Source organism: Narcine bancroftii, chromosome 2 (assembly GCF_036971445.1).
Source record: "Narcine bancroftii isolate sNarBan1 chromosome 2, sNarBan1.hap1, whole genome shotgun sequence".
Taxonomy (NCBI): Eukaryota; Metazoa; Chordata; class Chondrichthyes; order Torpediniformes; family Narcinidae; genus Narcine; species Narcine bancroftii.
The window spans coordinates 163,733,230-163,758,997 of record NC_091470.1 but is presented as its reverse complement, the minus strand read 5'-3'; the positions used below and the strand labels follow the sequence as shown (position 1 = coordinate 163,758,997).

Genomic DNA, 25,768 nt, shown 5'->3' with positions numbered 1-25,768 from the left:
TTAGCTTTATCTGTAGTGAAAAAATGTATTGCTAGTATGTGGAAAGATACAAAGATGATTGATATTAATAGATGGCATAATGAGATGAAATATTGTTTAATAATGGAAAAAATTACGTATGTGTCACATGATCATTATAATTTTTTTTATTAATAAGTGGCTGTAATACTTGGAATATTTACATTTCAATTTATATTGATTAGATTTTAATATGTATATTTAATTTTTTTTAATATTCTTTCTTTTTTCTGGCTCTCCTTAGGAGAGTTGGCTGAGGGAAGGGGGATCTTTTTTTTTCTCTTTTTTTTATATATATTAAAAAAATGTTCATGTTTAATTGCTGTATATGTCATACATTATTTGTTTTTTGAACTAATAAAGTTTAAAAAAAAGTTAAAAATTGTAAAAGTAAATGTTCTCTGAAGGAACACTTAAACCTTTGAATATGGGAGCGAATATTCAGCCAGCCAAATGCCTTGGTCGCACTTTGCTCATAGCAGCAAGTTGTGCTTGAATAAAATGGCTTCTCCCAAGATGAAAAGCTGATTGATGCCACTTGCCATTGGGATGACTCTTCTAGTGTTTCTTTATCCATGCTGAAGAAGAATCTTTATCTTTATTAGGATATTATTAAGTATTTTAGTAAGGCTTTATCTGTAAACTTGGGGGACGAAGGGTTAATTATCTATAATGTTATTGTTGGTCTTTCATGCTGCTCCATGGATGCAGTGATAGTTAAATGTTTACAAAGAATGTGACTGAAAATAAGGTTTATATATTCATGTAAGTGAGGTTTGTTCAATGTAAGTACAGTGTAGAATTTTTGGCTCTTAAATTGTTTATTCTTAATGCAGGTGTATTAGTTAGGTATTGTAAGAATGAGTCTCTAGTAACCTGAAAACTCGCTTATCCAGCATCTGTCAATCTCCGTTGGTGCAGAATGCCAGGAATTTTACTGAACCAATTTTTTTTTTAAATTCACTTTTTTGAAAGATGTTACATTGTATTATAATACATTTTTTTAGTGAACCTAGTAGTATTAAAAGGAGAGCAGGGACCAGGGCCAAGAACTCACTAAAAAAATAAGCCCCTGAATTGAACCCGATTTACAACAATGATTGGACACGTTGGCACGTTGGAAGTTATGCTGGAATCAAAGTCAGATTTAAGGTTTATTGTCATCATATACAGAGATTCTTTTTCCTGAGCACAAGGCAAAATTACCACATATTGCTTGTGCAAAAAAAACTGTACTCAACATACAAATGTAAACAAATAAAGAAACGTAAACAAACTGACTGTGCAATACAGACAGAGAGAAAAAAAAATCAATGAATTTGTTGTTGAGGCTGATGGTGGATGGGTAGCAGCTATTCTTTTGGTACAGAGAGGCAGAGCGAAAATGCTCGCAAGTGCTGGAGAAACTCAGCAGATCATGCATATAACAAGCAGTCAATGTTTTGGCTTCTGCCTGATGAAGCATTTCAGCCCAAAATGTTGACTGTCTATTGGCTTTCATGGATACTGAATGACCCACACCACCGAGTTCCTCCAGCATTTTGGACGTTGCTCCAGTCTTTAAGGACCTGCATTCTTTCTTGTTTGCCTCCTGCTTTCAGGAGACATTGATAATGAATAGGCAAGGATATAGTTCATGAAATGGGGCATAGTGGTTAGCTCAATGCTACCACAGTGCAGCTACTTGGATTTCAATCCAGTGCTTTCTGTAAGGAGTTTGCACGTTCTCCCCATGATTTCCACCCTCCAAAAATGCACAGGGTTGGTATTATTAGTTGGGAGTGTTAATTGTATTTGGTAATTGGGTGGCATGGGTTTCAATGACAAAAAATCAGCTTCAATTATGTTTTAAATTTTAAAAAAATACAGGTTGTACCTCTTTTATCTGGGTTACGTTGGGACCTGGTCATTGCCAGACCACAGAACATGCTGGAAAACAGAAAATGACCTCTAAGGGAACCCCCTTACATATCAACGGTAGAATAAAGCTTAAAACAGGAAAAAATACTATGGGGCAGCACAGTTAGTGCAACACCTTTCCAGCACCAACGATTATGATGTTAGTACAAACTCCATAAAGACGGTGCGGGACTCGAACCGCCAAAAACTGGCCTCATGCTTCCATACAAGTTGAGGTCAAATACAATTTAACATAATTTGAGTGGAAAAATTAACTTCTCAATCTCCATTTGAGAGAAGCTGGAGGGACTTAAGGTAAAACACAGAAATCTGCAGACACCGTGGCTGAAGTAAAAACACAATTCTGGAGAAACTCACTCAAATAGTGTACTTTATATAGCAAAGATAAATATATACAAGGCTTGAGACCTTCATCAAGATATGAAAAAAATGTAGGCAAGCTGGTGAGACTCAGTGGGCCAGGACAGCCAAGCCTTTATCTGAAACATTGACTATCCCTTTCTCTCTGTGGATACTGCCTCAGCTGTTGAGTCCCACCACTGTCATTGTTTGCTCAAGATTCCAGCATCTACAGTTCTTATGTTATTCCATTTCAGAATTCTGAGCACACACCCTCATGTACTACATGAAAGATGTTATGAACTGACAGAGGTGCTATTTTCACAGGAGATGTTTGAAACACATTTCTCTCAACGCTCGATTTAGCGGCACGATTTATAAAAGGAACAGGAGTTTTCTTTCTGTTCTTGCCCATAATTTTATCCCTCAACCAACAAAATAAAAAAAAACAAATCCGATAACATTATTTGTTAGGGATTTGTTTGGTGTACTTGTGTAATGAGTTGACTTCAAAAAATAATTAACAATGCACTGCTTTGGACCATTTTGAAGAAATGAAAAGTACTTTATAAACACAAATAAATCTTTATTTACTTGGCTTACTTTGAAAACAAATTTAAATATATGATTCAAGTGTTGTCGTGCTAACAAACCTCTCCTTTCAAAGCACACTCAATGAGTGCTACCGCCTTATAGAAGATACTCCTCCTGGAATGATGCAAAATCTAGACTCAGACTCAGAGAGCATTAAGCCACCATTTTAACAAACAAACTACAGAACAATATCTAACCAATTACTGAAATGAGAGCTCACCAGTTAGCATTAACTGCTCTACGGGCAGATTTTGGTTTAAGTTCTGAAGCACACTTTTCAGTTTAGGGTAAGCTTCTTCACTCTGTTCAAGCACAAATAGCAGGGTTTCTACTGTCAAAGTCTTAGCTTCCGTCATGTTTTCCAGTAATCTGCGGAAAACTTCATCGCTGTCTGCTTCTTTACAGCAGTCTAAAAAAATCTGAAGGAGAACAAAAGTGCACACCAGTTAATTTCATCTTATCCAAGCGATCTTATCCAACCCTATCCCCCTGGTTCTTACCCCTCTTCCTGGGAACACTACCTGCTATTCACCCACAGCTGAACTTACGTGGGTCACATGAAAAGTTAATAGGGTATCTTGCTCGATTGATCACCCACACTATGAACCCTACTGCATGACCTTGAGCACAGTGTGTGTCATAATACAAGGATATTGCCAACCACGGATGCAGTGGCAGAGCTCACCAAAAATGGTGACAAGGAGGTGCAGGAGCTGTCCCCTGAGGTGCCAGAGTGGCACGCCGTGAGCTCCAGCAGCACCTTGTTGCCACCGAGAAGCTGAAATGGTGCGAGTTTGGGCTTTGCCAGTTATAATCAAAGACATTTAATTCTATTAAAATTTAAGTCAATCGTTTTTAAAGATTTAAGCAAGCTTGAAGTTTTAAAAGTGAACTAATGTGCATAAAAACAAACTTAAATAGTTTAAACTAAATCAAAATACACTACAAAGTAACTCAAGTTCTCCTTTGCATCTACAACCTTCACTGAAAGCTATGTGAACACGTCACTATTCAAAGAAGGTGATATGAGAGATAATCAGGTACAATTCTTCCGAATAATATAATTAAAGCTAACAAAGGTTCTATCACCCTTTTCTGTGCAGTCTTTGAGAGGATGTGGATTAAAATGAGGGCAAAGCTAGTTGAAAAATTCAATCACAAATTAAAAAATTTAAAATTGTGTGTTGTTACCTTTTTCTCGGGAAATGGGATATCATCACATTTGGTCACAGAATCCACTAAAGCTTTCAGGTCCTGGACTGCCTCTGCAAGTTCATACCTATGCTGTAATAGGAACTCCTGTTCTGCGAGACTCCTCGAATCTTCAACTCAGAGAGACAAGTGCATCATTACTTCTCTAAAAAGCGAATACTCTGATACAGCAGATTTGACACAAAACCCAGATTAACATTCCTAAATCTGTTAACTTTAAGTAAAATTAAGTAATCATTAAAAAAAGTCATTCTATTAACACTTTAATAATCTGATAGGTGAGATGGCATGTTAAGTACAAACCCTGATCCAGTGTTAGCTTTGGCATTTATTTGCGAAGGAAAAGGGAACTGTTTGCAGATGTCTTTGTGATGTTCTCCCATTTTTCAGTTCATTTTATCGTGTGGGACTGTCCCTTTAAGAGAGCAGATTTAACAAACTGCCTGCAGGAAACTAGCAGCAAGTCTTGAACATGTTCCTTTTACGGGATATATTTCAGAGTTAAGACAGAAGCCCTGGTGCAAAGACCATGTGACCAACTTATTGATTGATTATTTGATCAAGAGGGCATTTTAAGAAGGCAGCACAAGAGTAGAGCTCTTTGACCTCCTTTGGGCGATTGAGAAACCCACTTGGCCTCATTCTGTGGTTATAGGCAAAGATTTCCTGTTAGTTTAGAGGAATAAGATCACTTTGACTGCTCCAGGAAAAGGGCTATATTTGCAAAAGAAATAATGCACTCTACTTTGACTGACCCACAAAAAGGGTTCTAATTGCAGAAGAAGGCACTAGTCTGAAGGACATGTCTCTGAAGCAACTCAACAAGGGTTTCATGAGTTAATCAATGTCCTGTCACCTGGACTCTTTCACCCACTTCATGGACTGCTTGTTTTATCTAAGGCCGGCGTGTCTCCCCCATCTTAAAGCCTGTGTGTCACATCCTCCTAATGCCTGCGTGTCTCATTCATCGGAATCCTGTGTGCTGCATCAATTTCAAGACCGCGTGCCAACATCACTGAATTTCTGAACTTTGAACTTAGAAATGCCTTTCACGAATTGGGCCTTGAGCTGTAGTGGCTTCGGGTATTCCACACGCACCAGTAGATTTGTGCATAGTTTGGGGTAAATATAATTTATTTCAACCACTTCACAAACTGCTAACTTCAGTTTAAAGCCTGCGTGTCTCACCCATCTTAAAGCCTGTGTGTCGCATCAATTTCAAGCCACTTGCCATTACGATATTTCCGAAACTGCACTTTGAACTGCCTTCCAAGAATTGAGCCTTAAGCTGGAGTGGATTGGGGTATTCCACACACACACATCAATAAATTCACATATAGTTAAAGCTTAAGTGAGATAAGAGTAGATAAATCTAGTTTAATTTAGACAAGTTCGTTAAATTAGATTAGATGTTAAATAATTGTTCATTATTAAAATATTTTTTAAAAATTCACCAACTGGGCTAATTTTTATCACTGCTGTCTGGTATGTAACAAAATTACAGAGTTTACTTAACACCTTTAACCATCCAATGTGGATAGAGCCTGACAAGGATGAACATAGCTGCACAGTGTTACATCGCAGCTGTTGGTTTGAAGACAAAACCCCTTGGATTCCAACCAGGCAAATTGCATTTCCTGAATCCTTCCTTTATACCAATTGCAAAACACACGTCATAAATGTGATGGATAACCTTCATGAGCTTAGATGATCCAAGACCCTATTTGTAACCTTAAACCTCAATCCAAACATTGCAGTGCAAAACCATACAAGCGATGAACTGTAGCAATTCAACAAGACTCTTTGACAGCACTTCCCAACACCACCCCTTTCCTGCACAGAAATGGAAGAACATGTAGTCACAGAGCAACACAGCACAGAAACAGATTGTTCGACCCAACTAGCCCATGCTAACCAATTTGCTTATCTGAGCTAGTCTGTGCTTGGCCCACAATTGCTCTCACCATATCCTAACTCTGTATTTGTCTTTTAAATGCCATAATTGTACCTGGCACTGCTACTTCCTCTGGCAGCTCATCCCATTACTCACTAAACTCATTGTGTAAAGATATAGAACCAATGTTTCTGGCTTAAGCCCTTCATCAAGGAAATGAGCAAAAAGCAAGCAGATGCCTAAATAAAAAGGTGGGGGAGGTGGGAAGTAGGAACAGGAGAAGGAGCATTGGCCAACAGCCACGAGGCCATAGATGGACATGGATAGGAAGGAGGGCAGGAGAAAAAAGATGAGAATTGATCAAGGGAGACGGGTAGCTCTGTTTTACTCACATTGTGCAATCAAGTGTCATCTAGATTGCATTCTAAGACCAAACAAGCTGATCTGATCTCATACTCCATCAACCTTAAAATAGATTGGGATTTCTTCACTATCATGAGGCCAAAATCCTGAAGCTCCCAAAAGAACAGCTACATTTTCACTAACCGAACCACAGCCTTTCTCGTCAGCTACTTCTCAAAGTAAGACTCTAAAACTGGATTTGAAAAGTTCTAATTCTAATGATCCTGCAAGGCAAGGCATTGACACTGGTACGGTAGTGAATTGGATTGCCTTTGTTACATAGAACTGAAATAGTGCTCCGGAGTCTCACAATAAAGTTGTGTTCAGGATGAAGTGCTGGCTGAGGCCGCTCGCTGCTGGTGTGACTTTTCCCAAGCATCTCCTTTTCCTTGCCAAGAGTCTTAATTTTTATCATTAGATTAGTAAGGCTTGATCTGTAAATTTTGTGGGGTTTGGGGGGGGTTAATTATGACAGTGGTACAGTTAGCATAGCAGCTACCACAACACAGCTACAGCACCAGTGACCAGAGTCCGAGTTTAGTTACAGGAATTACCTGATTACAGATGAATTTTACATAATTAAAGGCAACAATGCTGATTTTTATTTTCAAATTACTTTATATGTCGTCTTTTAAAAAGGTATATTTTTAATGCAGGTGTATTAGTTAGGCATTGGAAAAGCGAGTCGCAGTCAACCATAAGATTTGCATCTCCAGCATCCATAATCCCTGTAGGTGCTGGATAATGGGGATTTTTACTGTATTTTGTCGGCAAATCACTTTGTTAGGATTTTCCATGCTTGAAACCAGGATCTGGGAGGGAGGGGCAAGCTCACTTCATTATATTGAAAATGATTAATAGCAAGCCAGAAACATTAAATAACAAACTTGCTAAACATTTCAACTCACAATCTCTGACCAGAATATGTTGAAAAGCATTGTAGGTGTCACTGACAACTGCCTTGACTAAGAACACTAAATTGATCCGTCTGGAGTCACAAAGACCAACTCACTCAAGGATGACAGACTTCCTTCCATGAACAACAATACACAAAGGTGCTGGAGAAACTCAGCTGGTCACGCAGCATTCAAAGGAAGAGAAGGGTAACCATTGTTTCAGCCTGAGCCCTTCATCGTGTACAAGCAAAAACAGACAGGCACCTGAATTAAACGGTGCGGGGGAGGAGGGAGGAGTGCAGGGTAATAGTTAAGAGCTCAAAGATGGAATCAGTAGGAATGGTAGAAGAGAAAAAAAGCTGAGACATGAGAGGACAATGGAGTTCTCTGATAGGAGAGGGAAGAGAAGGGGCGTGAAGCTGGGAGGAAAGGTGACAGAAGGATAGGAAGAGAGAGAGGGACTCGGAGGAATGGGCTAACAGAAACTGGAGAAGATGATGTTAATGTCGCCAGGTTGCAGAGTGCCCAGATGGAATACAAGGTATTCCTCTAATTTGCACGTGGCCTTAGTTTGGCAGTGCTTGAAGCCGTCGACAGATATGTCAGTGGGCCAGCGATGTGTGAAATTGAAATGGTGGACCTCTGGGAGGTCCTTGCTGTTGCAGTGGACAGAGTGGAGGACTATATGGGTTTTCAACAACAGTCCAGTAATTCGCTCATTACCTTTATTTGTTGGTTTTTGGACAAATTTTGTTTTAAAATTTGATCTTTCAAATTTGAATTCACCAACTGCCAGTGTTCAAACCTTAAATCTCTGCATTAATGCTTTATAAACTTGGTTGGCCCTCTCTTATCTAACCACTTTGCCATGATATCTACAAGATGTTTTTGAATTTGGTTACATAAATTCACACCCAAAGACCCCAGTGGTACCTGGAATCACAGGCTTCTCTCTCTTGCAGGATGATTCAGTAACCATATCTTCACTGATTACTCTGACACGATCTGGAGAACTCATGTCATGAATGTTAAAAGTACGTCGTTCTGATAATTTTTCTTTGTGCTCTACATCTTGCTTTGGTTCAACATAATCGTTATACACGATATTTTCTTCAGAGGTTAGTGCAATGTCTACCAAGTCAGGGCAATTTAATCCTTGCACAGCAATGTTTTGATCTGAAACCGCTTTCACTTCTGCATCAGTGGAACCAGATTCTTCCACCACCCAATGCTGAGTTGTGCCAGCTGAATTTTGTGTGATTATATGCTGCACCACCTCATCTATGGCAGGTGTAGAAACATCCGTCTCGTTTACTGCAGTGTGATTTAGGAGGTTAGCCACAATGTTCTTGCAACTCACAGCAATATCAAACATCTGCAAATGATCTGCAACTGACACAACTTTGGCGAAGTTGTGCTTTCCTGGAGGCACTTTTCCTGTGTAGACCATCTCCAAGAGAATAGCAAACTCTTCTGGGCACACAACAGCCTGGTCAATGGAGATCGTGTCTGTGTTATCCAGAAGGGATTTAAACAGCAGACTGGAGGCAGCCAGCACCAGCTTGTGTGCTCGGAACTCAGTCCCTCCAATGAATAAGGTACAATCACAGAATTGTTCCTCTTTCCTCAAGGTGTACAGTTGCTGCATGAGCTGCCTGCTATAGTTTGGCAATTCCATGGTGTCAGTCGTCTCCAGACCCTCATCAAGATGATGCCTCCAGATGGTGCCTTTAGAACACAAAGAAACACATCTTGAATGCTTTTGACACTTCAGAACGTTTGATTTGCATTTTATCTCAAATCTTTTTTTTAAATCACCAGACATAAAAACAGAAAACACTGGAGATACTCAGCAAGCCAGGCAGCATCAGTGAAGAGGGAAGAAAGTTAATGCTGGAAAGATGAAATAGAGAAAATATTGGAACCACTCATCAAGTCAGATGGCATTTGTGAGATGAGAAATAATTAACCTTTCACATTTACAGTGTCAGTAACTGGGACTGGGATTCGAATTTGGAACTGCCTGCGTGGAGTCTGGGTTTCCTCCAGGTGTTCCAGTTTCCTCCCACCATTCAAAACACTCTGGGATTTGTAGATCAATTAGGTGTACTTGGGTGGCACAGGCTCGTAGGCCGAAAGGGCCTGTTATCCTGCAGAATATCGAATCAAAAAATGTAAAAATTTATCAGAACAGGTAAAGTGAGATAGCAAATATTTTATATTATAATGAGGAGTGATGATGAAGTGAGCAGAGAGAATGTCTGAGATCGGGTGGATAACTGATCAGATGAGTTGCCTACATGACACTAATACTGTTGATATTGTGTGCATGAGGATATTTGATCACTTCCAATTATCTGTTTATGAGGACTGAAAATAGAGGATGAATGAGAGTGGGAGAATCCAAATACTTTCAAATATAAAACACAGCAGATGTCCCAGTTATGATAGGGATAAGATCAAGTCTGCTGGTGTTTGGAGTTTCTCTTTTGTTAGGGAATGATGTAGCAGAGGGTAAAGTCATACCTGCGGTGAAACTCACAAGTAAGCAATTGGTTTATGAGTTCGAAAAGGATTTGGAAATCTACCCTGCGTGTGCCATTACTAGAGCCATGTCCAGAAAAAAGGTCGAGGTAGAGAAAGTCTGTGATGATCTTACAGTGGATGCAAGCATCGAGGACAAACCTAAGGTCCAGCTTTGCTGTTGTCAAGAGAAGAAATAATAGCCAGACAAAAGCATCATCCTGATCTTGCTGGGATAAGGGATAAGATTCTGTCTAACCAGGAACTTGAAACTGTGCCAGTAGGTTATTTTGTTCAAGATGGAATATTGATGAGAATGTGGAGACGACAAGTGATACCTGCCAGTGAAAACTGGGCGGTAGTAAGGCAAGCTGTAATTCCCAAAACTTACAGGAATTAAGTATTAAAGTTGGCTCATAGTACATCTTTAGGAGGTCATCTTGGAGTGAAGAAGACAGTAGAAAAGATAAGGAAACAGTTTTATTGGCCGAAATTAAGAAAGGATGTTGTGAACTTTTGTAGAATCAGTCACACTTGTCAACTAGTGGGCAAGCCTAATCAAGGACCACCAGTGGCACCTTTACAACCCACCCCTGCTTTCGGGGAGCCCTTCTCAAAAGTGATAGTGGATTGTGTTGGCCCATTGCCAAAAACCAAAGCGGGAAATGAATATTTGTTAACATTCATGTGCACAGCTTCAAGGTTTCCAGAGGCTATTCCCCAGAGAAATATTAAAGCAAAGACGATTGTGAAGGCTATGCTAAAATTTTTCACACTGTTTGGCCTACCAAGGGAAATTCAATCGGACCAAGAGAGTAATTTTGTGTCTGGGATATTTCAACAGGTGGTGTATGAATTGGGATCCCATCAAATTATGTCGTCTGCCTATCATCCTGAAAGTCAAGGGGCCTTGGAAAGGTTCCATTTAACTGTGAAAAATATGATGAGGGCTTGTTGCGTGGAAAATAAAAAAGGATTGGGATGAAGGAATCCATTTGTTATTGTTTGCTGTTAGAGAGGAAACTCAAGAGTCCATTTGAATTGGTGTTTGGTCATTACTATTGTTGAAGGAACAGTGGATACATAATGATATACAATCAAATCTGTTGGATTATGTTTTCAAATTTAAAAACAGATTACATCAGGCTTGTGAGATGGTAAGGAAAAACTGCTCAGGGAAAAATGAAAATTCGGTATAATCAAAAAGCAAAAATTAGGGACATTAAACCTGGTGACAAAGTAGGTTTTGTTTCCAATGCAGTTAAACCCTTTGAGAGCTCAGTTTTCAGGACCATACAAGGTGAAATCAAAAATTAACCAGGAAGACAAACCACCACTGGGTGTGGCTGTGAAGTGGAAGGAGGCCCAAGCAGAGACATTGTCTGGGAGGCAGCTTAAAATGTTGGGCATTTTAAAAGGGATGAACATTCCAAAGACAGCCAGAAGGAACCGGACCAAGCCATTGTTCCTCTCTCTGCAAGCAACACGACAGAAGTCAACTTTGAATTTTGTGCTCTCTCTCAAAGATCTTTTGGCTTCAGTTTATCAAACAAACTGAATTTTGTTTATGATCTTTGTTTCAGTTGAGATCGAAATTTTGAGAGTCTTGTGTCTAAGTTTTTCTGTGGACTGGTTGGAAGTGTAGCTTAGACTTTAATATTTGGGAATTTATTAGTTTTACACTGTTATAGAAATTTGCATAGTAACCAGTGGGCATTGTTATAAAGGGGGGGGGGATTTTGAATTAAAGTTTGGTGAATTTTTGTTAATAAAGTAATTGTTCATCTTTACTCCTGTATGATATGCCTTCTTTGTGGTTGCTGGTTTGATCTTGTAACAATTGGATGGGTTGAAATGTGTGCACTTTAATGCAAAGAGTATTAGGAATTGAGCAGATGAACTCGGAATTATAATGTCATGGCCATGACTTAGCTGTCTCAGGGGCAGAAATGGTTGCTGAATGTGGTGGGCTTCAGATATTTAAAAAAAGAAAGGGAAATAAAGAGGTGACGAGTATCATTGCTGATCAGGGATATCATCACAGCTGCAGAAAAAGGGAAAGTAGTGGAGGATTGTCTAATGAATCAGTGTGAGTGGAAGTCAGGAAGAGGGCAATAACCCTACTGGTTGAATATTACAGACCCCACCCACCAAACAATAACAGAGGCACAGATAGGGCACTAAATTCTAGAAAGATGTAAAAATAATAATGTTGTAGTGATGAATGATTTTAACTTGCCTAATATTGATTGGCACCACCTTGGAGTGAAGGGTTTGGATGGAGTGGAATTTGTTAGGTGTATTCGGGAAGATTTCCTGATACAATATATGGATAGGGCCAATAGAGGAGAGGTTTCCTTGACCTGGTATTGGGAAATGAACCAGGTTGGTTGTCGAATCTCTTAGTGGGCGAACATTTTGGAGAAAGTGATCACAACTTTCTTTCCTTTACCATAGCACTAGAGAAGGACAGGAATAGACAATTTGGGAAAACATTTAATAGGGGTAGGGGAAAATAGGATTCTGTTATGCAGTAGCTTGAGAGCAAAAATTGGGAGCTGATGTCCTTGGGAAAATTATGGCAGTAATGTGGCAAAGGTTAAGGGAACATTTGCATGGCGCTCTGCGCAGTATATTCCATTAACCTCAGGAAAAGGATGGTAAGACCCATGGTGGACAAGGGATGTAAAATAAAAGCTTAAAAAACGTTTAAGAAGATAGGAACTGATAGAGCTCTAGAGAATTACAAGATTGCCAGGAAGAGCTTATGAAAAGACTTGGGAGAGAAGGCTTGGCAAAGCTGGATCAAGGGAAACCAGAAGATATTCTACAAGAATATGAAGAACAAGGTTGAGTTGTGTGAGGATAGGACCCATTAGGATTGATAATGGATGCGTGCATGGAATCAGAGGAGGAAGTTGAGGCCTGAATAAATACTTTATTTCATTATTCACCAGAGAAATTGACCTTGGCAATTGTGAGGATAACTTAAAGTAGACTGAAATGTTCACAATGTTGACATTAAAAATGAGGATGCATTGGAACTTTTGGAAAGCATGAAGTTAGAAAAGTTGCCATGATCATATGGGACTTACCCAAGGCGACTGTGGAAAGAGAGGAAGCAGATTGCTGAGCCACTGGCGATGATCTCCACGTTGTCACTGGGGATAGGAGAAGTACTGGATGATTTGAAGGTTGCAAATGTTCCCCTGTTCAAGAAAGGAAGTAAAGATAACCCTAGAAATTATAAACCATCTTACTTCAGTGGCAACCTGTTGGAGAAAATCCTGAGAGAGAGCATTTACAAGCATTAAGAGAGGCAGAACATGGCTTTGTCCTGTATCATGAGCCTAACTGAATTTTTTGAGGTTGTAACAAAGAACATTGAAGACAGAGCGGTGAATATGGTGTATCTGAATTTCAATAGGGCATTTGATAAGGTTCCCGATGCAACATTCATTCAGAAAGTACGGAGGCACGAAATATACCAACTTTAGATAAGTGGTATTTGGAAATGAAATTTTGTTTGACTATGGAAAGGATATCTTTTTCAATTCAGGATAAGATGTCTTTTTATAAGTTAAAGTGGACTCCATTTGCTAATTATATGCATTTAAGTTTGATTTAAATATATGTTTAAGTGTGATATTTTAGTATTGAAATTTTTTTTGTTGTTAGAATTTTTTTTAGGTTAAGTTTTATCTCTTTTTTGTAAGTGGGTTTTTTTTCATATATATTGTCAATTCTATTAACTCTTCACTCTTTATTTTGGGGGGAGAGTTGGACTAATTTTAAGTTAGACTATTAATATTGTGTTACAATTAACTGGGGGAGGGTTATTTTGTGTAGTTTTCTGATGTAATATTGTAATCATACCTTTTTAAATTTTTTTTTCTATTTTTCTTTAAATGTAATTCTTTATTGTATTCATGTTATAAAATTTTAAATAAAGTCTTCAAAAAAAAAAGTATGGAGGCATGAAATCCAAGGAGACTTTGCTTGGTGGAATCAGAATGGGTTACCCAGAGAAGGCAGAGGGTGCTTGTAGATGCATTAAGGCCTGTGACCAGTGGTGTTCAAAGGGAACTGTTTTGGGGCCCCTCCTCTTTTTTTTATATAAAGAACCTGGATGAGTAAGTTTGCACATGACAGATGGATTGTCAGAGATAGCAAAGAGGCATTGATGGGATGCAGAGCTGGGCTGAGAAGTCGCAGATGGAGTTTAACCCGGAAAAGTGTAAAATGGTTCATTTCGTTAGGTTACTGATCATTGGAAGAAGAGGGTGAACAAATGTAAATTCCTCTGATCACTATATTCATGGAAGATCTTTCCTGGACCCAATGTACTAACGTTATCTTGAAGAAAGCACGTCAACACCTCTAACCTCCGGAATTTGCGTGAGTTTTAGTACGACATCAGAAACCCTGACAAATTTCTACGGATGAGTAAAGTGTGAGTGGAAAGCCCTGCAAAAAGTAGTGGACACAGAACAGTACATCACAGGCAAAACTCTCCCCACCATCAAGAAAATCTACAAGGAATGTGGCTATTGGAGAGCAGCTTCAATCATCAAGGATCTACACCACTCAGGACGTATTCAGTTCCCACTGCTACCATAAGGAAAGAGGTATATCAACAAAACTCGCACCAACAATTTCAGGAACAGTTACTACCCCTCCACCATCACACATTCAATCAGAAATGCACTCAAGAACTCTTGCTTTGCACATTATTTATTACTGAATATTTAGTGTTTTCAATATTTGCACAATTTCTTTACATTTCTCTTTATATATGTGTATTTTTCGTCAGTAAAGTTTTCACTACTGATAAAACTGCCTTGCCTGCAGAAAAAAAGAATCTCAGGGTTGTATGTGATATCATGTGTGTACTCTGACAATAAATTTGAATGAACAAATTTGAAGATGGAATACAATGTTATGGGAGGTCTCTGAGCAGTGTGGACAAACTGAAAGATCTTTGGGGTCTGTGTCCATAGGACACTCAAAGCTGCTTCGCAGGTTGACAGTGTTTTTATTTTGAGATACAGCATGGTAACAGGCCATTTCAACCCACGAGTCCATGTTAAATTTACCTCCAATTCAACCCCAATAATACGCCTGATTAACCTACACCCATGGTATGTTTTTGAATAGTGGGAGGAAACAGGAGCCCCCGGAGAAAACTCATGCAGACACGGGGAGTGTCTAACAATGCGGGATTCAAACCCCATTTGGTCCCGATCACTGGCACTGTAAAAGCACTAACCACTACGCCAACTGTGCCGCCCAATTGTTAAGAAGTCATATGGTGCGCTGGCCTTCATTAACTGTGAGATCGAGTTCAAGAGATGTGAGGCAATGTTAAAGCTTGGTTAGACTCCACTTAGTATATTGTGTTCAGATCTGGCCTCAAGATTTATAGGGATGTTGCCTGGATTGGAAAGCATGCCTTGGGGAGAGGGGGCTGGGGAGAATGTTGAGTGAACATGGTCTTTTCTCCTTGGAGAGATGATGAGGGGATGGAATTATCTGATTGAGGTGTATGGATGGTGTTACAGAATTGTGTTGTTTATTGTCCTATGTGTTGTGTGGTTTTGTGTTGGAAAGTGAGTGTGGCTTAGCGAGCCAAGGTGAAGGTGGACTGCTGAGAGAGTGGGAGATGGACTGAGCATGTGCAGATGATCTAGACATTTCTGGACTTTGAAGACAAACCACCACTGGGTGTGGCTGTGAAGTGGAAGGAGGCCAAAGCAGAGTCACTGTCTGGGAGGCAGCTTAAAATGTGGGGCATTTTAAAAGGGATGAACATTCCAAAGACAGCCAGAAGGATCCGGACCAAGCCATTGTTCCTCTCTCTGCAAGCAACAAAAGTCAACTTCAAATTTTGTGCTCTCTCTCTCAAAGATCTTTTGGCTTCAGTTTATCAAACAAACTGAATTTTGTTTATGGTCTTTGCTTCAGTTGAGATCAAAGTTTTTGTGAGTCTTGTGTGTTTTGTGTCTAAGTTTTTCTGTGGGCTGGTTGGAAATATAACTTAGACTTTGATTACATATGTTATATTTAGGCTGGGGAATTTATTAGTTTTACACTGTTATAGAAATTTGCATAGAAACCAGTGGGCATTGATATAAAAGGGGGGGGTTTGAATTAAAGTTTGAAGGTGAATTGTTGTAAATAAAGTAATTGTTCATCTTTACCCCTGTGTGACATGCATTCTTTGTGGTTTCTGGTTTGATCTCGTAACAATGGCAAACATGAAGGTACAATAGGATCTTTCAAGAGACCATTGGATAGGTACATGGAACTGAAAAGAATGGAGGGTATCTAGTTAAGAAATTCTTGGCAAGTGTTAGAGTAGGTTTTTGGGTCACCACAAAATTGTGGCCACAAGGGCTTGTACTATGCTACAGATTTCTAGGTTCTATAAGACCATAAGATGTAGGAGTAGAATTGAGCCATTCAGGCCATCAAGTCTGGTCTGTCATTCAAATCATGGCTGATGTATCTTCCTCTCAATCCCATTCTCCTTTTGCCTTCTCCCCATCATTTTTGACATCTAACCGGTAATCATCTTCTAAATATACCCAATACAAATTCCACAGATCCACACTCTGAAGAACTCTATTCTTCGATGTCATTCTTTGATTCTGAAGCTGAGCCCTCTGCTCTAGACAATCCAACTGCTGGAAACATTGATCAATGGCAACACTACAGCAAAGTGTCTCCTGTGCACAGAGAAACATTTTCCTCAACAAAAGCATACAACTCCTGCTCAGCACTCAATTCAAGTTTTGTCAACTCAAGTATGATCTTTGACATCTGGTGTATATTCAATATTTGGTATACCAGTGTAATCAAAGGAAATTGTAAACATGCAATTAATATTCAATAAGTTGATCCAGTGCACAGAAAAGACAACAATGTCCAGAAACAAAAGTACAAGGCAGATATAAAAACAGCATGTCCAAAATACTTAAGTCAGACAATGCCTGTTGGAAGAGAAACAGAGCTAACATTTTCATCAGAACTGATTTTGTTTTATTTTTTATTTCCAGAATCTCCATTTTTCCCCCACATACAAGTGTAACAAACAATTTAACATTAACTAAGAAATTTGGTTTTCCTTCCCACTTGTTAAAATATTGACATGCAATGGTAATATTCTTTGAACAGCATATTTCTAAACAACTTGAAAAACAAATGGAACGAAACAAGAAAGCCAGAAGACAATGCAATTGGAATAAATACACAAAAGTGCTGGAGAAACTCAGCAGGTCCCACATCAAAGATATGTAACCAATGTTTCAGGGCTGAGCCCTTTCTCAACGTTCCTGCAAAAAGCAGGCAGTCACCTGAATAGAAAGGTGGGAGAGGAGGGAAGAAGGGGCAGGAGAAGGAGCACAGGCCAACAGCAATGGATGGATATGGATAGGAGGGCAGGAGAGAAGGGATGAGAATTGATCAAGAAAAGGGGATAGTTTTGTGAATGTTGAACTGGAGGAAAGGAGATGACGGGAGAGGCAAAGAGAGAGATTTAGGGGTAAAAAAACAATGCTGGAAAAACTTAGCAGGTCAGACTGTCCTTGTATAACAAAGATAAAAATACATAACCAATGTTTCAGGCTTGAGCCCTTTAACAAGTACCTTGATCTCAGTGAAGGGCTCAATCCAGAAACATTTATGTATTTTTATCTTTGCTATATAAAGGACTACTGTCTGTCCTACTGAGTTTCCCCAGAATTGTGTTTTCACTTCAACCATGGTGATTGCAGACTTTTATGTTCTACTTCTCGCGAGTGAGAGGGGGTGGAGAAATTAGCAGAGAGACAGAGGGCGGGATGCTAACAGAAACTGAAGATGTCAATGACATTTGTTTGGAGGGTTACCAGACAGAATACGAGGTGCGGTTCCTTCGACATGCAGGTGGCCTCAGTTGTGCAGTGCAGAAGATCACGGACAAACACGTCAGCAATGGGAATGGGGCAGGAATTGAAATGGGTTGCCATTGAGAGATTTCAATTTGGAGGAACACCACTATATATTCTGCCTGGGCACCCTCCAAACAGACACCAGTAACACCAACTTCTCCAGTTTCCATTCGGCTCCCCCTCCCTGTCTCTCTCATTCCTTATCCTTGTTTCCTTCCCCCCTGCATTCTCCTACCCAATTCTCAGCTCTTCTCTCCTGCAGTTCAAACCATGTTACCTCCCCCCTTATATTTTTATTCAAACCCCTGCCTTTTGGCTCAGGCCCAAAGCGTTGGTTGTGTATCTTGGCGTTTCAGCTGAGCTTCTCCAGCACTTTTGTGCATTTATGGGAAGAGCAGATGACCATCAACATTGAAGCATGCCTCAGGAACATCACAAACTGGCAGATTTCAGTGCATAGACACAAGTCGTCTCCTTTCTACTGAAAAGTTTTCCATCATCAAGGCTGAACGAGGACCTATCTCTGCACGTCCGTCAATTAAATGTCACAGGGGGTGCAGAACTAATGATAAAGGCCTTGAAGGTGAAGAATGGGGTGGAGAGGGTTGAAGGCCAAGCCCCGGCGATGTGCAGCTCTCAGCGGTCTGGCTTGCTCAATTTGGCCCGGGGAAGGGCTGGAGGGCGGACGGGCCGCTGGGCCCGGCTTCACTCCGTCTGCAACCCGAAGATCCCGCTTAGCCGAGCCTGCGGCCACGCCTCAGGGAAGGCCGAGTGATGGCCGGCCCGCCCGCAGTACCACCTAACCCCCCCCCCTCCTCACCCCAGGTCCGTACTGACCTGGGCCCGCTCGCTCTTCCATCCCACAATCGGCGCTCGGAACCGTACGAGCTGGGGGGGGGGGGGGGGGGGAGTAGTAGGAGGGGGGGGAAGGTGAGCGCAGACTCAGACCCGAACGGCCGGCTAATCGGCCACCCGCTGGCGCAGTGCGCAGACTCGAAACCGGCCGCCCGCTGGCGCAGTGCGCAGACTCGAAGCCGGCCGCCCGCTGGCGCAATGCGCAGACTCGAAGCCGGCCGCCCGCTGGCGCAGTGCGCAGACTCGAAGCCGGCCGCCCGCTGGCGCAGTGCGCAGACTCGAAGCCGGCCGCCCGCTGGCGCAGTGCGCAGACTCGAAGCCGGCCGCCCACTGGCGCAGTGCGCAGACTCGAAGCCGGCCGCCCTCTCGCGCAGTGCGCAGACTCGAAGCCGGCCGCCCTCTCGCGCAGTGCGCAGACTCGAAGCCGGCCGCCCTCTCGCGCAGTGCGCAGACTCGAAGCCGGCCGCCCTCTCGCGCAGTGCGCAGACTCGAAGGTGGACTCTCTGTTGTGCGAGGGAGTGAGAGCACCAGGGCGGAGAAACTCCGTTGGCTGATCCGAGTGCTTTGTGCAGCAAGAGATAAAAATGCAGGGCCAACGTTTCGGACGAGCCCGCCATCAAGATATGAGCATCCTGTCGGCAGGTGCCCGAACAAAATGGTGGGCGGGAAGAGCACAGGTTGGAGGTGATGGATAAGGGAAGGGAGGGGAGGGGAGTGGAGGGGGGCAGAAGTCAGAGGGATGGGGAAGGGGGGCAGAAGTCAGAGGGATGGGGAAGGGGGGCAGAAGAGAGGGATGGGAAGGGGGGCAGAAGTCAGAGGGATGGGGAAGGGGGCAGAAGTCAGAGGGATGGGGAAGGGGGGCAGGTCAGAGGGGCGGGGAAGAGGGGGAGGGGTAGAAGGCTAGCAGAAGCCAGAGAAGTCAGTGGTTTTTTTTTGAATACTTAAAATTTTAAAAACCATGATAAAGTTAATAAACAAAATATATATATATTAGTAAGTGTAGATGGCGTATGACAGAAAAACCCCTCTATCCCTCCCCCTTTATATACCCCTTACCTGAAACCACCCCTAAACTCCCCCTAACTACCCCTCCTAAAAAGAAGAAAGATGTAAACTATAATGACATAGATAAATGTCGTGAATTGAGACATTTCCACCACACCAAGGCAGAAGTATTTAAAACATAAATAAGGGCTCCAAGCTTTCTGATAAAAAGTTAACTATCTTGTAAATTATGTTTTTTTTTCCCATTGGTATACAAGGCCTCAATACTGTATGCCATCTAAGTAAATTCAACTCTATATCGTTTTTCCAAGTAATTTTCTCATTTACGCTGATATCAAAAATGCTATTTGAAATTTATTTAATCTTTATTCCAAACAAATCTTTTTAATATGACTTAGCAAAATTATTGATGGATCCATGGGGAATTTAACTTTAAAAATATGTTGTAAAAGTTCCTTAAACTGCATATAAAAAATTTCACCTTTGCACAGAACCATGTTGAATGTAAAAATGTTCCTTTTTCTTTCTGGCATCCAAAGAAATGGGACGTTAATGGCCTCCAGCCGGAGAGTGCACAAATGGAAAATGAGGTGTTGCTCCTCCAATTTACGGGTGGCCCTGGTTTGGCAGTGCACGAAGCCATGGACAGACATGCTGGCACGGGAGTGAGGCAAATGCAGAATTGAAATGGTTGGCCACTGGGAGATTCCAGTCACTGATGCTGAGAGAGCAGACTGGGAGATCACTTCACTGGGGAACAATCAAACAATTTCCTCTCTCAAAAGATTTTGTAATTTTGAAATTCCTTGCCCCACATCCTTAAATAACATCATCTCTCATTCTTCTCAACACCGACTAGCACAGGCCAAACCTTCTCCATATTTATTCAGATGTCGTCCTCTTGATTCTAGGAAACAACCAAGTGAATCTTCTTTGGACTGGTTCCAATCCAATACATTTTCCCTTAAATTTGAGCCCAAACCTGGCTGTAATTCTACCAGGACCCTTGCATCAAAAGGTCCCTTTTAATGTTGACCTTCCAGGCTTTCGTAAATTACTCACTGTACCTGCATGCTAACTTTCGGTGTTTTATTTTCCCAGGACCCCAATATCTCTCTCAACTGCAATATTTTGTAGTTTCTCTCAACCTTACTTTTTCATCTTTCTTCCTAAATGGGTAAATTCATACTTTCCTACATTTTTCTCCTGCTAATATCTTGCCCACTCACGTAATACTTTTTGTGGACTCTCGGTGTCCTCTTCACAATTTACTGCCCTCCCATCTTTCCATCATCAGTAGATAAACTCAGTATTAAGTCAATATTTAAATTAAAAATAGTTAAAGCCCAGAAATGTTCACTGAGGCGCTCTACGGGTTAATGTTGCTGATCCAAAAATGAACCATTTATGGTTTCTTTGTTCTCTGGCAGTTAGCCTTGCCTGTAAAAAAAAAAAAGCCCAAAATATTACCCCAAACAAATCTTATCTTATCCCGAGCAATCACGTGTGACACCTTTTTGTGTGCTTTTCAGAAATCTAAATGCACCACATCCTCACAAACACTAGGAAACTTAGTGTGCATGCTTTCATTGTCTGGGGGATTGAATATAAGAAATGGGATGTTGTTGGTGAGCAAAACATTTGTTACATTGCATTTGAAGTACAGGCACATCTCAAGGATGCATGCTTATCCCACTGCTCTACTCACTATACACCCATGACAGTATGGCCAGGCACAATTCCAATTCTATCTACAAATTTGCCAATATCACCACGGTTGTTGGCAGAATCGCAAATGGCAATGAGGAAGCGAACAGGAGGGAGAGAAATTAATTCAGTTACACCAACAGCCTTCAGGAGCAAGTCAGGGGATCATCAAGGGCTCAGTCGTAGAGAGGGACAAGAACTTCAAATTCCTGGGTGTCATCATCTTCGAGGATCTTTCCTGGAATTTCCATGATGCTGCAATCACGAAGAAGGCTCGCCAGCAGCTGTACTTTGTGAGGTGTTTGTGGAGATTTGGTTTGTCACCATAGACTTAAAAACTTCTGCAGGTGTACCACGTAGAGCATTCTGGCTGGATGCATCACTGGTGTGGAGGTGCCAATGCACACGACAGGGTGTCTGGAATGCATTGTAAGGAATGGTGGTGGAGGGTGATACAATAGAGACATCTACAATTTAGGTAGAGACAAAAGAACTACAGGAGTAGGTAAGGAAAAGATGGAAATGATGCAATTCAAATGGTATTTTTTCTCTCTAATTTTCCTTCTTTCCCTCACCTAATGGTTTCTCCCTCAACCTGTTTCTCCACCTCCTACTCCTTCTTCGTCACCTCAAGCCCCTCCCTCTGCTCCTTCTCTGTACTATATATACTCGTGTAATAATCGATACCATGTAATAGTTGATCTTCCCCCCCCCCTTCCTTTTTTGGTCCAAAAATCAGGTGTTTATGTATGACCCGTGCAAAAGTCAACCCCCTCCCCCCCCCACTATTTTTGTCCCCACCCATCCGCCATCTGAGCTTCCAAGCCCGGCTGCCCACAAATCCAAACTCCCGACTCCCTGAACATGGGACTTACCACCCGGTCCCAGCTCCTGATGCCTTGAACAACGCAGTTAATTCCAAGGTCAAAATTGATCATTACACAAGTATAAATGGTAATTTTTACCTGTTTAATTATAGCCTTGGTAAAGGGCCCCGACCTGAAACTTTGATTTACCATTTCTACACATGAATACTGCCTGACCTGGTGACTCCCTCCAGTAATTCTTTTACCCCTTTTACACAGCCATTAAAAGATGGGAATTACCTGTGTTAATGCAGGATGGGGGGGGGGGGTAATTTTCATCCCATGTATTACCTGTCAAGGTAGGTAGTATCAGAGCCGATGTATTTCACTTTGGCTCCTGTATAAAAGGCATACTGGCTTCCCAGGTCTAGGACAGTCGAAGTTTGTGACATTTTGATGACGTTGAATGCATGTGACTTATCAACGGGAGATTCAGACTTGAAAAAGTCGCCACGAGGTCACTCCCCGACGCATACAAGATACATCACATAGGACGCTGATGCTGTAGTTTCCCGGATGCCAAGTTTCTATGAAAAAGGTTGCCGGCTGGCTTTAGAGACAGGTTGTTTACACCCCAATTAAGTTGGATCTCTTTGTAAAAAGTGTACTTGCTGAAGATTCGAGTATCTGCAGCTTTTATGTCTCTCGGTTACGATGGCATGTTCTTCCTTTGCATTCACTGCACCCACCTTCCACAAGATGGCAATGATGTGCCTGCTAGTGGAGCAAGCCCAATAAGCACATCAGATTGCCTCATTTCCAAGAATGTCCCACAATCGAAGAAAGCCATAAATCCCAATTTGGTGTTTAGCGCTAAAGTTTCTTGATTGGCCAGTTGAGTTCATCAGTTCAAGTCAAGTCACCTTTATTTGTCATTCATACCATGCATTGCACGGTAAAGATGAGATCTCCAGAGCAGATTTACATAAATAGAAGTTAAAATATTAAGTCAATTACAATTAAAGTCCATGGTACATTATCCACATATGCTCAGTATGATGGTCTTGGGAGTGCTGTTTCTGATCTGGATTGCCAGAGGTCTTCCAGACAGAGGGTAATGTTTAGATCCAGCAGGCTCAACGTCCCTGTTAGGTACTGAGGTATAATTGTGTTGAATGCAGAAATGAAATCAATAAACAGCATTCAAACATATGTGTCCTTATTTTCCAGATGGTTGTGGGCTAGATGGAGGGCGGTGGTGATGCCATCAACTGTTGAGCCATTGGATCTATATGCAAACTGCAGGGAGTCCAGTGACGGGGGGGGGGGGGGGGCAGCAGGAGCTCTAATGTGCCCCATGGCTAGCCTCTTGAAGCATTTCATGATGGTAGCTATAGACGGTGGTCCTTGAGGCAGGATATAGACAACAGAGGAGAAGTTGGGCAATTGAGTTCAAGTTCAAGGCAGAAGGTTTGAAAAGGAGAGAGTCAGCGGATAGCAGTTGATTGGGCAATCAAGTTGAAGAGTAATGACATCAGGTGGCCCGATAATCACTATAAAAAGTGATGTACTGTTGCAGTGGTCGTTGTTAGAGTGGCAAGGCTTTGGTGCAAGAAGAGTCTGAAGTGGTGGTGCAGGAGAAGGAATAAGAAAGGGCCACCCTATTCAAGGAGCACAACGGATTCAGCAGGTAGGTACAGATAAGGGCAGGTTTTATTTTTCATATTTTTTTTCCTTTCTAATCATAGACAGTGGGTATGGCAGCCAAGGCTGGGACATTCTCCTCTTGTAGAATGTGGGTCATCAGGAAAGCCAGTAGTATTCCTGATGATTTCATCTGCAAAAAAAATTGCATCTAGCTGCAGCTCCTGACAAGCTGAGTTAAGGAACTGAAGCTGGAGTTGGATGAACTCCAAATTATTCAGGAAGCAAAGGGGATGATAGACAGGAGTTACGGGGCACTAGAAACATCTACCGGGGTACTGTGGAGAGCATTCAGGCTAGTTACAACACTGGTTCAGCCAAGATTCAGGGCACCATCGAGGACATCTGCAAGAGGCGGTGCCTTAAGAAAGCAGCCGCTATCTTAAAGGACCCCCACCACCTAGGCCATGCCCTCTTCTCTCTGCTTCCAGGAGACTAAAGATGAGCACAAGGACAGCTTCTTCCCTGCTACCACCAGAATGATCAATAAACCAAAGATGCTGCCTTACTTTGACTTTATGTGCACTATTTTCCTAATGTTTGTATGTGATGCTGCTGGGAACCCACAAATTTTATGACCTGTTCATTACAATAAATTCTGTTTCTGGGTAGATAAGGGTGAAGTTGGATTTGGTGACTAGGTTGTTTGATCAGTTCTCGGATTGACCGCCTGATAACCCGCTGAGCAGGAAAGCAGAGATTAGAGTGTGCACCTGTAAATCATTGCAGATGGTTCTCGAAAATCAGTGGAGCAAGGAAGTAGGGTGAGTGTTGTGAGTAAGGAAATAATTTGATAAGTCTCAAAGGCAAGGAACAGTTTTGGTAGGGAAAGATTTAGAGAAGACAAGTGTGGGAAATGGTAACTGATGCAACACACCCTCCCACTGCCGTGGGAAAGTAATAGCAGACAATTAATAACAAAAATGGAGAAAATAGTGTGGGAACAAAATACGCACAATGAACTGGGGCACCCATTGATCAAGGAAAAATCAATACGATGCCCCACCACCTCTTGACTCAGTGCAGGCACAGCTCTGTGTTACAAGGAATACTAATTAAAAGCTCCCAACAGTTTCTCCACTACCTTTCCATGTTTCTAGGCCTAGAGTGAAGCAGGGTGGTCCCAAGCTGGCAAAGAGGGAGAACAAAGAACACATGGCACCTTTATAGAGCTAGAGCAGGGGTGTCAAACTCAAATTCACGGAGGGCCAAAATTAAAAACTTGGACTAAGTCGAGGGCCGAACTAAATATTTATTGAAAATTTTCAACAACATCTGCATGTTTTCTCTTCTTTCAACATATGTAATGTTAAACTTTTTCTTATTAAAATAAATGTTTAATAATAGTTTTGGATAAACTCTTTCATTGTCGTTGGCCCATTTCCTTTAGCGTTCTGAAACCGTGCACATGACGAGTCAATGAGGGATGATTAAAGCAGTGGTCTTCAAACTTTCTCTTTCCACCCACAGACCACCTTAAGCAATCCCTTACTAATCACAGAGCACCAATGGCACAGGGACGCGAGTGGAAAGAAAAAGGTTGAGAACTGTTGTATTGTGGTAACTCTACATCTGATTAGGTTAATTGTTAGGCAAGTGGTCAGAGAAGGACCCCCCCCCACCCCAAGAAAGGCTTAAATCACAGGAACAAAATAAGCTTCCGTCTCACTGCTCCCAATCTTACACACAGTCCTGATGTGGAATGTGGGGTCGCAGCTCCACGTTCACCCGAGTTCAGGTGCTGTCTGTGTGGAGTTTGTACGCTCTCCCCTTGTCTTGGACCAACAGGTCGGTCGCCTGACAAAGGCACCCGAACCCCCCGTTGAAACGCCGGCGTCCGGGGCGGTGGAGGAATTGGCTGAGAAGAGCGCGTTGTTCCCACCCCCCTCCCATGGTTGGAGAGGGATTAAACTGCGATCTCACGGCGCCAGGCTCTTCTCCAACAAAAGGAGCGGGAGGCAG

General features: G+C 41.7%; 1 protein-coding gene and 1 long non-coding RNA gene across 13 annotated transcripts in view; one reads left to right on the top strand and one right to left on the bottom strand.

The window, feature by feature from the left end:
• The window catches only part of zbtb40 (zinc finger and BTB domain containing 40), a 138,507-nt gene that overhangs the window by 52,108 nt on the left and 60,631 nt on the right, over positions 1-25,768 (bottom strand). For 8 of the 12 annotated variants that reach the window (XM_069919013.1, XM_069919019.1, XM_069919014.1 and 5 more), the window contains exons 1-5: positions 18,567-18,637; positions 12,894-13,007; positions 8,209-9,003; positions 4,063-4,199; positions 3,092-3,290 (exon numbers count right to left, since the gene is read on the bottom strand). In XM_069919013.1, coding sequence (XP_069775114.1) covers positions 3,092-3,290; positions 4,063-4,199; positions 8,209-9,003; positions 12,894-13,007; positions 18,567-18,588 — 1,267 coding nt within the window. In that variant the 5' untranslated portion in view covers positions 18,589-18,637. Of the gene's footprint in view, positions 1-3,091; positions 3,291-4,062; positions 4,200-8,208; positions 9,004-12,893; positions 13,008-18,566; positions 18,638-25,768 lie in introns of those variants that run through there. The other 4 variants (XM_069919021.1, XM_069919022.1, XM_069919024.1 and 1 more) reach the window with 2 other exon arrangements.
• The window catches only part of LOC138754574 (uncharacterized), a 69,732-nt gene continuing 63,049 nt past the window's right edge, over positions 19,086-25,768 (top strand). The window contains exon 1 of the long non-coding RNA XR_011351835.1: positions 19,086-19,226. This is a non-coding gene — a long non-coding RNA (uncharacterized lncRNA). The remainder of the gene's footprint in view (positions 19,227-25,768) is intronic.